Here is a 15,742-nt window from a genome sequence, read left to right on the forward strand (position 1 = left end):
TTGTTGCCAGTCACCACTGTATAAATATAGTTTTGTCTTCGTCAGGGAATATGTTTTTTTTCTCTTTTCCTAAAATGAAAAAGCTTTTACCTTGATAGCAGGTTAATTTTGCCCTGTTGGAGGTTTTAGATGTACGGTAATCCTTGCTGGCACTACTATTGGATCTTCATGATTCTTAGATTCCTGGCTAACCACAAGTGTCTTTGTATTTGTGTGTGTGTGTGTGTGTGTGTGTGTGTGTGTGTGTGTGTGTGTGTGTGTGTGTGTGTGTGTGTGCGCCCACCCTATACACCTAAGAACAGATAGTGCTCCGCAGCATGCTGGTCACGACTCTCTCCACCCAGCTTTTCAGCTCCACCTCAGCCACCAGTCTGCTCATCCTCTATTCAACAGTCATGTTCCATCATTCAAACCCTTGCACTATTCTCCTAAATCTACGCTAAACCGAGTAGAATCTTTGCTAATCTGAATCGAGTCCGAAAATAGCTCAGCATGACATCAGGTGGCTTATAGCAAACCTGCCGCTGTCATATTTATTATTATATTAGAAACACACGATGTGTGGCTTTACTTCATCACATCTATTCTTAGGCACATAGAGTGAGCAAAGAGTCAGTCTGTGTAACTGCTGATATTATTAAATGCCCATAATGTACAGCTTTTTTTTTTTTAGCCAGAAAAAAACGTCTTCAGCCGTTTGCTGCATAAGTGCTTTCGTCAACACCAGGAAACTGACAGCACTGAGAAGGATCTCTGCAAGACTCTCTCCTCACCTCTTCTCACACACACATGCTCTACTGGAACTCTTAAAGCCTATGACGACATGCAGATGAGAGCCATAAAACTTATCAGCAGGATAGGCTGCTGTGGCTTTTCTCTGCTCTGTGGCTGCAGACCCCTGACCTGTCTTGTCATTGGATAGCTGCCAGCTTAATGCAACATTGGCAGAGCTGCCACCTTTCCTACCCGTTAGTCCATCCATTTTCCGAGCTAAAACACATCGCTGACCTATTTTTAGCAGCACAGGTTGGGAATTTGCGGAATTTTGCACCAGTCAGGATATAAATTATTACTATATATTATGTTTATGTGTTTTATTATACGTTATAGAAGTAATGTAAAATCCTCGGTGTGTTCTACCAACAAAAGAAAAGACACAACATAGTTTAAAAAAATCACTAAGTGCTAAAGTGATGATATAAACTAGAGATAAATAGTGTTCTAGTAATTAACCATCACTAAAGATGTCTATCTATCTATCTATCTATCTATCTAGATAGATAGATAGATAGATAGATAGATAGATAGATAGATAGATAGATAGATAGATAGATAGATAGATAGAGATATCGATATATATGAATGAGTAGAAGAATGGGTGTGCTTACACTTACCACCATGTGTGGGTCCACAGTGTGGCTTGGACCCATCACACAGTGACTCAGGCTGCTCTCCATTTGAAAAATTAAATGGGAGGTGGTGGTGGGGGTGGGGGAGGGGGGCACTTGGCAAAATAAAATGAGGCCCCCAGGAAAAAAAGAAAAAAAACATGCTGAGCTAAGCACAGCTCCTACAGTCTCAATCACAAAGGAGGAGGTTGGCGCACTGATGTAATGGCTGCCGCCATGCTGCTGCTGCCTTGGCAGGGGAGGAGAGCTCGTCAGCACAGTCCTACTAATTCAAACCCCCACCCCCACTCCCCACCCACCCCCATTCTGGATCAAGGGTACATCAGATATCATTAACAGAGAAAAAGAGAAAGAAAAAAATGGGGGAACGGTGGCCAAGAATACAGCGAGACACAGGGTATTGGACATGAGAGAGGATGAGGAATTCAGTGGGCATTTCTCTGGCTGCAGAGACACACATCATGGAAAGTGATAGAATCCCTGAGGGAAGAAAAGATGTCCATGAGAGTTTCTGGAGCTGTGTAGAATGCATGTGTATCACTGTGTCTATGCTAAACCTGTCAGCATCTGTCCACCTGTAGAGCTGCTGCACAACTCTGTGATATACATTTGAAAAAGGGGAAAAAGCTATGAAAGCACTGCTTTTCTCCCATATCTCCTATAGGATTGGATTTTAATAAGTTAAAAAATAATACTTGAAAAGCTCATGAAATGAGTTAAGAAAAGAGAAACGTAAAACCATTCCTGCAAAGCTAAGTTGTGGTAGATGTTTATTTTTATTTAAGATAATCCTGTAAATTCTTGTCCAATGACCTAATGATGCTCCCACATAAAACAGGATAATTTTTTCATTTTCTTTTCTTTGACCTTCATGGGCTGTTAGGTTTTAAGGCACAAGAACTATTTGGTTAACAGTTAACTTTCAGGAAAAAAACTGGCGTTGTATGTATTTTCTGGTCAGGATGCTGAGCTCCACTGCAGCTAAAGGTGACAACGCTTGTGAGCGCTTTACATACGCTTTATATACCCTCACCTAAATTTTAAACACAATATTTTCTGTCTTGCTGCTTTTGGGGCCAAAGACAGTCTCGAATCTTTTTTCTCGTAAATTAGCCATAATCTTTTTCTTTATTGGAAAGCAGCTGAAGCGGTGACAGCTAACAAACATTACAATATATAACTTTTAAACTAACAATCAGTAATAAAAGTTAACTAACTAAATTAATTAATTAACTAAACTTTAACAGATGTTTATACGGTTAAAAAACATGGTCTCAGAATCCTCAGTTTCCTTTGGCTTCAAACTCTGACCCATTTGCCGTACCAGTGAGATGGGTCTCAGTTGTAATTTGGCAATTTGTAATTTAATCTAGACCATTTAACCAAGAAGTCTTGGTGCCTAAACCTTAAAAAACAACTAGAGAAACTGAAATTGAACAGATAAAAAAAAAAAACAGGACACAAAGGTTAAACAGTCCTGTGAATTATGCCACTTCATCTGCCTGCTTGCACATGGTTAAACATTGTGTGGCTGATTATGCTATGCAGTAAATATTATTAATTATAACTTCATTCCTTATTAACAGTGATGAACTATTAACTTGAGCCTAATAACTATCAATACCGTTCACTCATGATAGCTGTTACAAAGTATTTCCATTTTGGAAAATGGGCGGTTTGTGTTTTACAGCAAAACAACACAAAGTATGAAATACCCTCAGAGAAAAAGCCCAATACAAACAGTGGATCCGTGAGGATTTCTCTGAACACCACATTTATTGACCAGCAATTTCTGGCTTTTACCCGTCTAATGGAACAAAAGCTGGGACTGTTTCTGTGGTGCTCAACAGAAAGCACACAGGATACAACCTCATTAGCTGATACCACTACACCACAGCAAAAGGACATTTTACTGGGCTCTAATAAGCAGTAGCAAAATGACTATATTATTACAGTTGTTTGTTTTTTTTAAAGATATGCCATCCTAGGAATATACAATTCAAAAATGGTGTGAGTGCCATTTTTTCAACTTCTAGCTGCTAAAATAGTGCTGAAAATTATGTTCATTCACATGTTTAAAGGATTAAAGGGGAATCCTGCTCGTTTTAAGAATTTTCCTTTAAGTACTCCAGTCTTTTCTGAACATGGTGGTGCTTCTGTAAAGACAGAAATCAACAAGAAAGGTACTGAGCTGGGGAGTAGCATCAGCAACTTCATCATAGATAATAAATAGGCTGCTGACTTAGTCAAACTGGGACTTGTCACATAAAATGTGCATTCTAGGACAGTGTAGTGGATATATAATCTGCTTTACTTTCTACTTTGGTTTAGTCCTGTTTATTATTGTCTGTAAGGAAAGACAATTCATGCACTGCAGATGAAAAGTCATGGGTTATTATGGTTTCAGGAAACAGACAGGTATTGACTGAAGTGCTCTGTGACACAGAAATAATATATGTGAATAATTGAGATGGATGGCCTTCACTAACACATGGACTTCTTCTGTCTTTGTAAAAAAATATTTTCAATGTTCACAAATGTTGCATTACTACCTGTACTGATTTGACCTTATGGTAAATAGTAAATGGAATCACACACATCTGGGAAAACTATGAATGTAGGCAAAGAAAACAACAACAAAAAACCCCCTTTAAATCTAGCTGGTAAGGGGTTTTCATCATTAAAGTTATTGTGCCTTTAGCGAAGAAAAAGAAACGAAAGTAAAGATATCAAACAAGCACCGACTGTTATGTCTATAGGACAATTTTATATTTTCTTTTGGATTTTTATGGAGAAACAAGTCTGCGACAGCAGTAAGACAGCGTCCCTTACCCGGTGACGCCTCGGTTTCTTATTCTAATTTACTGCTGCCGCCTAGTGTTCATGCTCATTCACTGCAACCAAGAGCTCGCTCCGTAGAAAAGAATATAGAAAGACGGATTTCGTTAGTAAACTAATGCACACTCCAAGATGGTTAATTAATTCGCACAGATCAGTTCATTCCAAAAAGAGCTCTTGTGTTGGTTTGTTTTTTCACAGTTTCAGTTTCTGCTTTCAGTTCACTTTTTCCTATCCAAATGGGTTCTCTTTTCACGATCCTTCTTATTATTTAAGTTAAAAAAAATTGCAATTGATTAGTTTTGGATTTATCTTAACAAATAAAACTGTTGTTTTATTTTGTCTTATTTGATTTGATAATATTTGCATTTGTAGAGGCAAGATTTAAAATACACTTCTATTTTATTAATTTTGGGGGTTTTTTTTAGATATTTTGTGAGTGTTCCGGGGGGCTGTCGGTTAATTTGTATTTTGCACTTATTATTTTTGTTATTGTGATTTTTCTTTTAATAAGATATTGGACTGGTTTGTTGGGGGGGGTTATGTCACCAACCAAAAGTTCACTCAGTGATCAATGATTTGAAATCGGGGTTCTGTTGGTTTCCCTGACGTTCTGTCAGGAAAATAAATCAAGTGAGGATCACTGCGCAGGCGGCGGGGACGAGGCACTTTCTTAAGCAGAGATGGTGCGTATGAATTAAATGTATAATTTTTTGGGCAGTTTCATATTATACATCAGATCCAAAGACTGAATAAATGATACGGTATATTTTTACGTATAATATTTACTCAAGAAATCCTGAAAGCGGGTCCACTTACTCCCACAATGCTAACGTTAGCTGGCTAACTTTTGACTGCACTGTGAGTAAGCAAAACACTGCACTGCTAGCGTTAGCCGCACAGTGTTCAAAGAAACAGCCATCGTGTAGCTTATACTCGGCGTAGTCTGCCTAAGTAAACATTCATTTAGCTCCTATTAAATGTTGTTAAAACATGATGAGTTAAATATTTGTTAGATGAATCAAGAATTGGAAGGCTAACGCTCAGCAGCTAGGCTGAGTTAGCGTCATTGAAACTAGCGATGGAAGTAGAATGTCTTACTTTCGTTTTCCCTTAATCCACTTCACCGGCCTTTAGGCTTTAAAAGCTAGAAAAAGAGAAATAATTATTTTGTGCAGAAATGTATCACTGCGAAGGCTGTGATGGTTCCGCGAGTCTCCTATAGTAAATGTTAGTGATGTTCTGTAAAGGTTACTTAGCTAATGACAGTTAGCCGTCATTAAATTCTAACTGGTCAAACTTTTGTATGATGGGAGCGTTGCAGTGCGACATGGTGTATCAACATGACTGCATAGCAATTGCAAATCATTCTTGTCCCCACACGTTAATAATAATATTTTTTTTTAAAAAACGACAGATAAAGATACAGATACAAAAACACAGTGAAATACACAAAATCCAACGTTTTAATTGTGGCGCTGATGAGGCGATAAAAGCAGAAATCCCCATAACCTTTTTTAACCTGCTCTTCGTGTCTGTTGTTATTTGGCTTGACGGACAATTGAAATCCATTTAGTATTTTATGATTGCCATTTACCATGTTCCCAGTATTTATGCTGCTGTCTGGTCTTAATCCAGTATTAAAGTCAGTTTGGTGTTTTGTGTTTCGAGCCAGTAAAGAGATGCGTGTTTATAAATAATTTAATCACGGTGGTAATTTAAAACCTGGCTCTGGAAAAGTCCAACCTGCAGACAGTCTCGTTTGTAGTTGCCGTCTTCAGTCCTTGAGAAACAGTAGCTAACCAAGAAAACTGCTGATAATGCAAGACAACTATGTAAGTTCAGCTCCTGTGTGTGATGTTTTAATACTAGATTTTTAAGTGACTGCTTGGTTTTTGTTTTTATTTTAGTTCCGCAACCAGTACGACAACGATGTGACCGTATGGAGCCCACAGGTAAGTCATGTCTTTCACTGACTACGTGCATCATTGACACTTGGTAGCATGATGAGTGAAATAAGCCTGTCCATCTGTGAACAGGGGCGTATTCATCAAATTGAGTATGCCATGGAGGCTGTGAAACAAGGGTCTGCAACTGTAGGGCTGAAATCCAGAACGCACGCAGTCCTGGTGGCGCTAAAGGTACAGTTATGCAGTGTTTGGTGGTGATCTTACGACATTGCAGGTTTTTTTATGCCTTGGATAAATGCCAGAAAATTGGTCACTATACAGGCGTTGTTCCTGATGCAGAAAACAAGTCTGTAGGATTTAATTTTTTAACACACTGTCACCAAGTATCTACACAATTATACTTCTTTCCTGAATATTTTGTGGGTCAGTAGCATGTTTCTGAGTGTCTCTAAACATATTAAAAGGATTTAATTTGTGTCATCCTGCCTACTTGTCTTATTTGTAGAAAAGGGGGGGGGGGGAGCCTGTTTCTTATAATAGGAAGTATATTAAAGTATATTAAAGTCCAACAGCCAAGAAAATCTGCAGCAGGTTATTGGTGTCAAAGCACAATAACTGAAAATGCACAACTGATGTGTCATGTTTCTCTTGCAGAGAGCCCAGTCTGAACTGGCGGCCCACCAGAAGAAGATCCTCCATGTCGACAACCACATTGGTATCTCCATTGCTGGACTGACTGCTGATGCCAGGCTGCTCTGGTAGGTAACAGTGACACTGATGGTGCAGAGTAAGTCGCTCATGATTATAGTACATAATATTCTTAAATACAATTCCTACACCTTCTCTCCCACAGTAACTTCATGCGTCAGGAGTGCTTGGACTCCAGATTTGTCTTCGACAGGCCCCTCCCAACGTCACGTCTTGTCGCTCTTGTTGGCAGCAGTATCCTCTCTACTGTTATCAATCATACTAATATATGTTATAGCATGTGTTTCCTGTGTGAGTGAGAGAAACTAGACTGTTTTCTGGTTGTCTTCATGAAAGAATTAAAAAAAAAAGAAAAAAAGTGAATCGTACGATTCTTGACTTAAACTGCAGAAACCCAAATCCCAACACAGAGATATGGAAGAAGGCCCTACGGCGTTGGACTCCTTATTGCTGGTTATGATGTGAGTTTGTTTCACGCCTGCTGTTTGTTAAATATCTGCCTGGATTTATGCATGTATAGCTTTATCTGCAGCTGAAAGACTATAAAGGTGTCAGTAGTCAGTGCAGTTGATATTTATTTGTTTCGTGTCAAACAGGACATGGGACCTCACATCTTCCAGACCTGCCCGTCAGCAAACTACTTTGACTGTAAAGCCATGTCCATCGGAGCGCGTTCCCAGTCTGCACGCACCTACCTGGAGAGATGCATGGATAAATTCTCCGACTGTAAGATCCAGTTTTTAATTTTTAACTTTTTCACAAGCATTTACATTTAAAGCAGTTTAAACAGCAAATGAATGCTTATCCTGTTGTATTGTTAAATAACTAATGTAATTTGGCCATGAGCATCTTGAGGCATTTTGGGACATGTTGAAATATTTTAGTCATCAATGCAGTTTTACAATATAAACGTGGATAGTCACACTGATATGTTGGTTTTGTTGTCAGGTATCCTGAATGAACTGGTCCAGCATGGCCTCCGTGCTCTCAGAGAAACCCTCCCTACTGAGCAGGACCTCACTACCAAGGTACCCCAGCTCCCTCCACACCCACCTGATACGTCACCACCTTACACACTCGGCTAGCACAAGTCTTGACTTAAATGAGACACGAGCTTGTGCAGCACAGAGGCAGTTTCTCAGCACTGTGCCCTTTTTCTTTCAGAATGTTTCCATCGGCATTGTCGGGAAAGACATGGAGTTCACCATTTATGACGATGACGATGTTGCCCCATTCCTGGAAGGGCTAGAGGAGAGGCCACAAAGAAAGGTACTGCAAAGGTTTATCCAGTCGAGCTCCGGAGAAACATTTCCATGTCACTTCATTATAGTATACCATCTAAAATAAAACTGGAAAAAATAATTGTGTTTCAGGTTGCCCAGCCCGCAGATGAACCTGCTCCTGCAGAGGCCTCTGATGAGCCAATGGAGCACTGAGGCAGCACGCCAAACAGTGGTCTGCTTCCCGTAGATCCCAGACAACCACGTGACACTTAATGCAAGTCAAGAGAAATATTTAGAAGGAGAAAGATGTTGTGATGTGCCACTTGCTAAACTGTTAAACAAAAATATTCTCTGCTAACATCAAACAATGTGATGTTGCTTTTGTATGGTTAAATTGTACCATGATACAAGTAATAAACTCATTTTTGTTTTTGAATGCTGCTTCTGCTGCTCTCCATATTATTAGCTGACTCACGTGTCGATACTTCGATTAACATTGCAGGCATCACCGAAGAGTCTGACTCAGTGCCATAAAGTAGATACTATAAAATTAAACGGCATAATTTGACGACCAGAAGATTTGGGAAAGTGTGTGTGAAACATCTTCACAGCATGTTAATCACTGATGTGCATTCTCAGGTGCTTTTACTCACAGTAGGTTTGTTTAGAAGACACTTCTTCATATTAAACACTGAGGAGAAGAGGACTCGGCTAACTCCTGTCTAATTAAAAACTTAAATTAAGAACAGTGTCATTTATTGCATTTGCTCACACAAAGGAATCCAAGAGCACAGTAGGAAAACTGTCAAACAAAATTTAAAATGACTGCAGTTTTAATGGTAGTGTTTCATTGCTGACAAAAGTGAGAAGAGGCACAAACATCCCAATATTGTGCACTAGGTATTAAGACAATTTGCATTCCCATTTGGGATCTGATTCACTCTTACTTGCTCTTGTTTTTTTGTTTTTCTTTAATTTTAGATATACTTCATCTTCCAGTACCAGATAAAATAACATTAGGTCCCCTAGAGGAGCAGAAACCGATGCCTTCTGACCTTCGTGACAGATCTAACAAACGGTTTTGTGTGCATACTGTCCACCTTTTCAGCACATCACCAGAAATCCTGGAAGCACATTATGAATTCATGCATGCAGACGGGTAATACTGTATTAGATAATGAGGGTTTTATAAACCTTTCAGCCACTGGATCAAGCTGATATTACTGATATAAAATATGCCCTGTTCACATCTTTTCTCATGTATTCACTTAAAGTTAAGCAAGGCTGGAGAAACTGTCATGCTATCACCAGCTTTCATGTTACTTCCGATCTGATGAGAACAGACTAAAAACCCCATCTGCCCTCACAAACCAGACCCCGGCTCAAGTTGACTGTATCTGAATCGCGTTGGTCAGTTTGTGTCTTTCTTTGCTCTCCTCCTCTTGTTTCTCCGTCTGACCAAGCTGCAAGCCGTTTCCGAGTCCACTGGTTGCACCAGGTCCTTAATCTTCTCCTGCTCCAATACGGATGTCATTCTCAGCGTGAGCTCCAGCTCTTTCAGGACTCCAACCAGTTCCTCCTCTGGGACACCCAGATCAATCTGACCCAGTTGCTTTCTGTGTTCGTGCATGTCCTCCTCCTCAGTTTTCCCTAAATCGCTCTCTAACCCTACATCGTCTCTACTTGCTGCTGTCAGATCAGATTCTCTCGCAGCTCTTTCGCTCAGATCTTCTGCTTCCTCGACCACGCCTCCACCTGTGACGTCTGCAGGGAGATTTTCGAGCAGGTCGGCCCCGTCGCCTTCTGTTCTCTCTGCCTCTGTCTGTGGACTGTGGTGGTGCTCCTTACAACAGCAGTGGGAATGTTCCCAGTATGGATGAGGCTCTTCTGGATAATCTGTGGGAAGTTTTCAGAAATGCATCCCCTCATTACTGATTGCTATTGTGTTGAAATCAAAAATACAGCAGTTAGCACAGGATAATCTATATCTGTCTATCTTGCCTTCAGTATTGCAGCTTTACTTTGTAACTGAAATTTAGGTAAAAACTTAATTTTAAGCAAAGTAAAAAACTATTTAGTAAAATCATATGAAATCCTATGAAACATTTTCCGACATACAGGGAATCGCTGGCTTCACTTAATCCCTGTGCAGTGTAAAGTTTGTTGCTGAAAGAGAGACTTTACTGACAGAAAGGCAAATAATTATATGCAGTGCCTTGTTGCTTGGGAGAACTTTGAAAAAAACTTGGAAATCACACAAAAGTCTGGTCTGAATTTGTTCTTTTTGTGCATAAACGCAACCTTAAGCAATTGTTTTCATTGTTGCAGAGCTCTCCAAGAGTGTGTTAAATGGACAGTTAATTTGATGCTTTGGTCAATAAAGAATCTAAAATCAAAGAAATAAAGGAGCAATTATCAACTTCTTCACATGCAAATGCATCGGAATGATTTACTGAAATTCCACTTTCAAGTGTATTAAAGTAAACTAAGGACAGATTATTAGGTGGAAGTCATCGCTCCAGTCCTTCACCCTGGTCAGATATACATCAATATGGTTTGAATGCTAATCAAAGCAAAAAAAGATCAAAATGTTTTAACCTCCTAGGACCTGCCGTCCACATTTGTGGACATCCCATTTTGGGTTATTTAGACCAAAATACTGAATTTTGCTCTACAAGGGCCTGATATCCACTTACGAGGACATTATACTGCTACTGTTCTATCAAAATTTTACATGAATATCCTCATATGTGGCTCTTATTATTCTTAAAAACAAAAATAAGGTAAAAAAAAAATATCTGGTAATTCTTTGTTTTTACATTCATCGGGTCCCAATCAGCCCAAATATCAAAGAGAAATTAAAAATGCATGATGTGGAAGAGTTCAGGTCTTAGGAGGTTAAATACTTTACGCCATTGTTTTAAATGCTCTCTGCTGTCTGCAGCACATGCGTCCGAAAAGTGAAAAACAACCACTGATTCATTTTGTATGTTTGCATTAATTTATAAAGACAAACTGCTGATATTTAGAGTCTGGAGTTTCTCACTCTAAAAATTGTCAGCCCTAAAACTCCAGTATCAGTCTGGCTTTTGTCCACACACACACACACAGCAGTGGGTCTCCTGACTTCACTTCAGTCATTTTTTTTTGGATTTAATGGGACTGCAGCTGGAGTTAAACACTGACCAGAGACCAGAGAACTGAGTATGAAAACAAAAAAGTAATTCGGATCCACAGCACAGGAAATGGATATATCAAAGATTTATCAAAGTGCAGAAAGTTCTGAAGAAGAAATAAACTATCAAGGACTTAAAACCAAACACAGATCGCTCGTGTTCTGGCTGGATCATTTTATTCTTTACTTTGGTAAAAACTGCCTTTTGCTTGCTGACCAAAAATAATCATCATGATAGGAGGTGCAATCACAGCGTTCTGTGACTCTGCCTAAAAAATATTCATTTTTATAAGTGGATGATTTCCCCTTTATAGGCAGTCTCCTTAGGACAGTGCTGCACTCCACTTAACACAACTTTCAGAAAGAGAGAGAGCCAAAAGTGGCTATGCTTAGATGTGGTAAGAATAGCACTTCCAATACTGACCTGAATAATGAAAACATCGCTGTATATGAAATGCAATCAACAGCCTGGCTGATGACAGAAAAATCCCTTAAACTGAAAAAATCTTAAAACAGCACCAGCTAAGAGAGCGCAGCTGTGTAAGTATCACAGTTTATACTTGAAAAGCAAAACTACAGAGGCCGTCCTGTGAATTTGGCAAAAACACAAAGACAAGCCAAAAAGGATGTGGAGGAAGTAACTGACAGCAAATGAACCTGTACCCAAGTGATGAACAGTTACAAGTGTGAAATCAAAGAGGATCACTTTCTTTTACAGCTGGAACAGAAAGAATTCAGTTAATGAAACACATTCAAAGGAAACAAGGAGAGAGCGAAGATAATGAAGTCACTTTTTTCTTTCCTAAAAATCTGATAAGAAAACATTTTCCTGTGGGTAAAATATAATCTTTTACCTTTCCACTCATCCTGGGGCTTCTTCTCTGGAGCCATTCCCTCCACCAGCTGACCCTCCTGCATCATCTGTGTTATCTCCGTCAACTGCTGAAGGAGGCTCTCCTCCTGGTCTGCCATCACGCCCTTCACCCTGCACACAGGAAAACAGAAAAGTTTAAGCTTTGAACTAATATATTTAAAAGCCAGCTCTCTGAACATGCAGCAATGAGAGAAGTAAACACGTCAGCACAGGCCCGTCTTAAGTTTACCACTGAACATCCAAAGGTTTCAGAGAAAGCTTGGAAGAGAGAGCTGTGGTCAGATGAGCCCAAAATCGAGCTCTTTGGCATCAACTCGACACACTGGGTTTGAGGAAGAGTATGACCCTCCACTGTCAAGCATGGAGCTGGAAATATTATGTTTTGGGGCTGTTTTTCTGCTAAAGGTACAAAACAACTTCCGTGCGCCGAGGGGCCAATAAGTAAACAAGAAACATCTTACTCCTGTGCTTGCCAACATGGGATTCTCCACCAAGTACTGGGTTGTGTCTTGCTTGGTGATCAACTTCTTATGTCACTCTGTAAAAGGCTTGCAGTCACCTGTTAGGACTGTGGTGGGCGTTGGAAACAATCTTCTCCATCACCAGCTCTGTCTCCCTCAGCTTCTCCTGCAGCTGGGCCAGCTGGAAATCAGCTGGAGGGCCAAGAAAGGACAAAGTCAGGAGAAAGGGTTGCAGTACGTTTAAATTATGCAGACAATATAGATCAACGCACTGATGCACAGGCAGTCAGAATCATTTGAACAATGTACAGTTGTATTATTTTCTTTTTTACAACCTTGGGGTTTTTCCTATTGGGTTAATAACCAAACCAAACCAAAGATAAACACAAATGCTTTCTGAGAGCGAGTGACTTAATGCATGTAAACAGCTTTAATAATGACTGAAATGCTCCCTTGATGTTGATGCTGGAAACCAAAAAAGGGAAAATTGTGTTTCTTCAACTTTATTACCACTACATAAAATGACAACGATCATTATACGCGCTCTTCAGACAATAATGAGCACAACAGTGATAATATCTGGCTCCTTCCATCAGAAAATAACATTAGATTCATTTAGCAGCTTAGTTACAAAAGCAAAAATGATGGGAAAGTGATTAAAAGTTGCTAAATGAGAGTGTGTAAAACCTACTGATCTTTCTCTTGAGGTTCTCTGAGCGTGATGCAGGGAACCTCCCCTCTGCTGGCTTGCTGCTCCCTTTAGACGTGATCTAGCAGAGAGAGAATCAGGATTAAAACTCTTAAAGAAACAACACAGCAAATCCCACAACCCCACAGGGAAGTGTGTGTTTGACTTCATGCTTTATAACAAACAACATCACTCCTTTGCAGAAAAGACTGTGAACACTTTTCACTTCTTTATGGTTTCATTTTTACTTGACATTAAAATACTTTGACTTGTGCAATTTAGTGTAAATGATGAGAGATGTTTAATTACAGCTGCTACATGAAAGCTAGTTTTTACTTCAGTAAAGAGCTTTTAGGTACATCTCATGCTGTTTCTTCTCGCCAGCTGCTAGTACTTCACCTTAAAGAGGATGTAGAGGATGTAGAGCAAGATCCCGAAGCCATACACAGGGATGATCTGTCCTGCCAGGTTGGATTTGCCTCCAGCTCCCGCCCCTGTTCCTGCTCCCTTGCCTCTGCCTATGGCCTCTGTGTTGTGGGCCCTGGAGGCTCCGGACCCGGCGGCTCTCTGACCTCTGCTCTCCGGAGCCATCTGACGGTGCAACATTGGAGGGAACCGTCCTGAACCTGCAGTGGGGAGCCAAATGGGAGTCAGCGCCACAGAAATAATCTTACTGTTGAAAGGCATTTTATTGTCTGATTTTTTTAAGTAATGCATTTTTTATTTGACTAGCACAGTGCTCACTGAATAAATAAGTCAGGCTTTGCGTATAGAGTTAGGCTTCATCTAATGTCTGTGCAGGTGTGCTAACAGAGTCATATTTTTTTTCCAAATATAACCCCTTTAAATACAAAGCAGTTCGTATATTATACACGTATAACGGTATATAGTGTCATGTGTGTTTGGCGCCCTCTCCAGGGAGGAAAATGCTACTACAACTAAAGTGATGCATAAATGATGCAGAACACATATTTTGGATTGAAATACTAACAAAAGAAATAGTATAACACAATTTAAAAATCTAATAAATTAAGATACTATAAAAAATCAACCATATGAACCGCAGAGGCAACCTGACCAGTAAAGAAAAGCCGTGAAATGCGACGTACCCTCCGGCCGCTCGGCAGCATCCTTCCTCCCCCGGGATAACAGCATTTTAGGAAGCAGCAACGCGACGCACAGCACGAGGCCCGTCGCGAGGGTCACCTTCTGAAAGGTTGACATCGCCATACCGACAGGTGAGCAGTCACCTTCCTCACAGAAATAACGACGATATTGTGTCAGATTTGCGGAGAGGGCGCAGACGAAGACTGGAGTGTGGTGAACTTCCTTGTTGGCTGGAGGAGCGGAAGTGCTCGGGAGCTGTAGTTACATAGTTTCGCCGTTGGGTGGCGCCAAATGATCGTATGAGTGTTTTTAATGTCCCTGGCTGGTAATGGAAAGATTTTGTATGTGAGTGTACCACTTTAGAATGAGCTTTATCATGAGCTGGCCATAATAGTTCATTTCAGACATAGAGGGCACTCCTTACACTGCCATTCATGAAAACATCATAGAGCTTCTAATAAAAGCACCATTATATCGAATGAATATCTGTTCATCATCACATCAAGTCATAGATTCCTGTGTCTAAAAATAATAACTATTATTATTATTATTATTATTATTATTCATTTTTTAATTGAAAACTGACTGGGCTGATCTAATAGAAAGTGGAAGCTTGTCCCACAGCATTGAAGATAAAAACAGTGATAGGATGGTCCTCATTAGTTCTAAGAAAAATGTGCCAGTACTTTGCACTAGATTTGTCTTAGATTTGTCCACACTAAGGGGTTAAAAGTAGTGAGATGGAAAGTGTGCCTATACCATACAGAGATTACAAAGTATATCGGGGTTGTTTTTTTTTTTTTTTGGATTGTATTTTGGATCAAATGGGAAGCCAGTGAAAGTGTTTCATAGGGCCTAGCACTTGCATTTTTTCCTCCTTCAGTAATAAAATACTTAAATACAATTCTAAATTGTTACCCTGAAAAACTAAATATGCCTCCCACAGTAAAACTTCAGCTTTCATGTAACTGATATTATACCTAAAAAGAAGCAGCCGCAGTTGTAAATATGATGTTTTCCAAAAGGTTGACACTATTTCATGTACTGCGTCGTCCCACTCACACATACCTTTTGTTGTCTCCTTCGTCTCTCCCTGCTTTTCTGCTCCTTAAAGATGCAGTAGGCAGAAATTTAGAAAGTGTATTTGTTAGAGGTATCCCATGGCAAAAACCTAACTAAGTGAATCCTAAAGCTCCCTGCTAAATCAACTGCACCATGCATGCGGACTAACCCTTAACATGGACTTGGTAGAGAGCAGGTGTACAGAAGGCTTTAAATGTTTTTATCTCTGAAAACAGGGACTGTTTCTGGCCGTAAGACCAGTAAGAGTGAAGTTGTGGGGCAGGCCA

General features: G+C 39.9%; 2 protein-coding genes across 2 annotated transcripts; one reads left to right on the top strand and one right to left on the bottom strand.

Moving 5' to 3' along the window:
• Positions 1-4,852: 4,852 nt before the first annotated feature.
• On the top strand, positions 4,853-8,524 carry psma1 (proteasome 20S subunit alpha 1). The gene is made up of 10 exons (XM_006782370.3): positions 4,853-4,933; positions 6,158-6,202; positions 6,287-6,388; positions 6,812-6,915; positions 7,011-7,099; positions 7,256-7,326; positions 7,462-7,591; positions 7,814-7,893; positions 8,030-8,134; positions 8,239-8,524. The coding sequence occupies exons 1-10, from the start codon at positions 4,931-4,933 to the stop codon at positions 8,299-8,301; spliced, it is 792 nt and encodes a 263-aa protein (XP_006782433.1). The 5' UTR covers positions 4,853-4,930; the 3' UTR covers positions 8,302-8,524.
• A 265-nt stretch (positions 8,525-8,789) lies between these two features.
• ric3b (RIC3 acetylcholine receptor chaperone b) lies at positions 8,790-14,621 on the bottom strand. Its single transcript, XM_006782369.3, has 6 exons — positions 14,396-14,621; positions 13,686-13,912; positions 13,290-13,368; positions 12,697-12,790; positions 12,118-12,248; positions 8,790-9,984 (listed from the first exon to the last, which is right to left on the bottom strand). The coding sequence occupies exons 1-6, from the start codon at positions 14,514-14,516 to the stop codon at positions 9,500-9,502; spliced, it is 1,137 nt and encodes a 378-aa protein (XP_006782432.1). The 5' UTR covers positions 14,517-14,621; the 3' UTR covers positions 8,790-9,499.
• Between the last annotated feature and the right edge of the window lie 1,121 nt (positions 14,622-15,742).

The sequence above is a fragment of the Neolamprologus brichardi genome, chromosome 7 (assembly GCF_056152115.1).
Source record: "Neolamprologus brichardi isolate AB-2024 chromosome 7, ASM5615211v1, whole genome shotgun sequence".
In the NCBI taxonomy this organism is placed as follows: Eukaryota; Metazoa; Chordata; class Actinopteri; order Cichliformes; family Cichlidae; genus Neolamprologus; species Neolamprologus brichardi.

Bases quoted from the DNA above. Each gene is read 5' to 3' on its own strand.
- ric3b (XM_006782369.3), bottom strand. From the start codon at position 14,516: ATGGCGATGTCAACCTTTCAGAAGGTGACCCTCGCGACGGGCCTCGTG. The intron at 12,791-13,289 runs GTAGGTTTTACA...TTGGCCCTCCAG, and splicing joins GAACCTCAAGAGAAAGATCA to CTGATTTCCAGCTGGCCCAG. The intron at 12,249-12,696 runs GTGACTGCAAGC...TCCTGTGTGCAG, and splicing joins GCCCACCACAGTCCTAACAG to GGTGAAGGGCGTGATGGCAG.
- psma1 (XM_006782370.3), top strand. The intron at 7,327-7,461 runs GTGAGTTTGTTT...CGTGTCAAACAG, and splicing joins TCCTTATTGCTGGTTATGAT to GACATGGGACCTCACATCTT. The intron at 7,894-8,029 runs GTACCCCAGCTC...TTTTTCTTTCAG, and splicing joins AGCAGGACCTCACTACCAAG to AATGTTTCCATCGGCATTGT.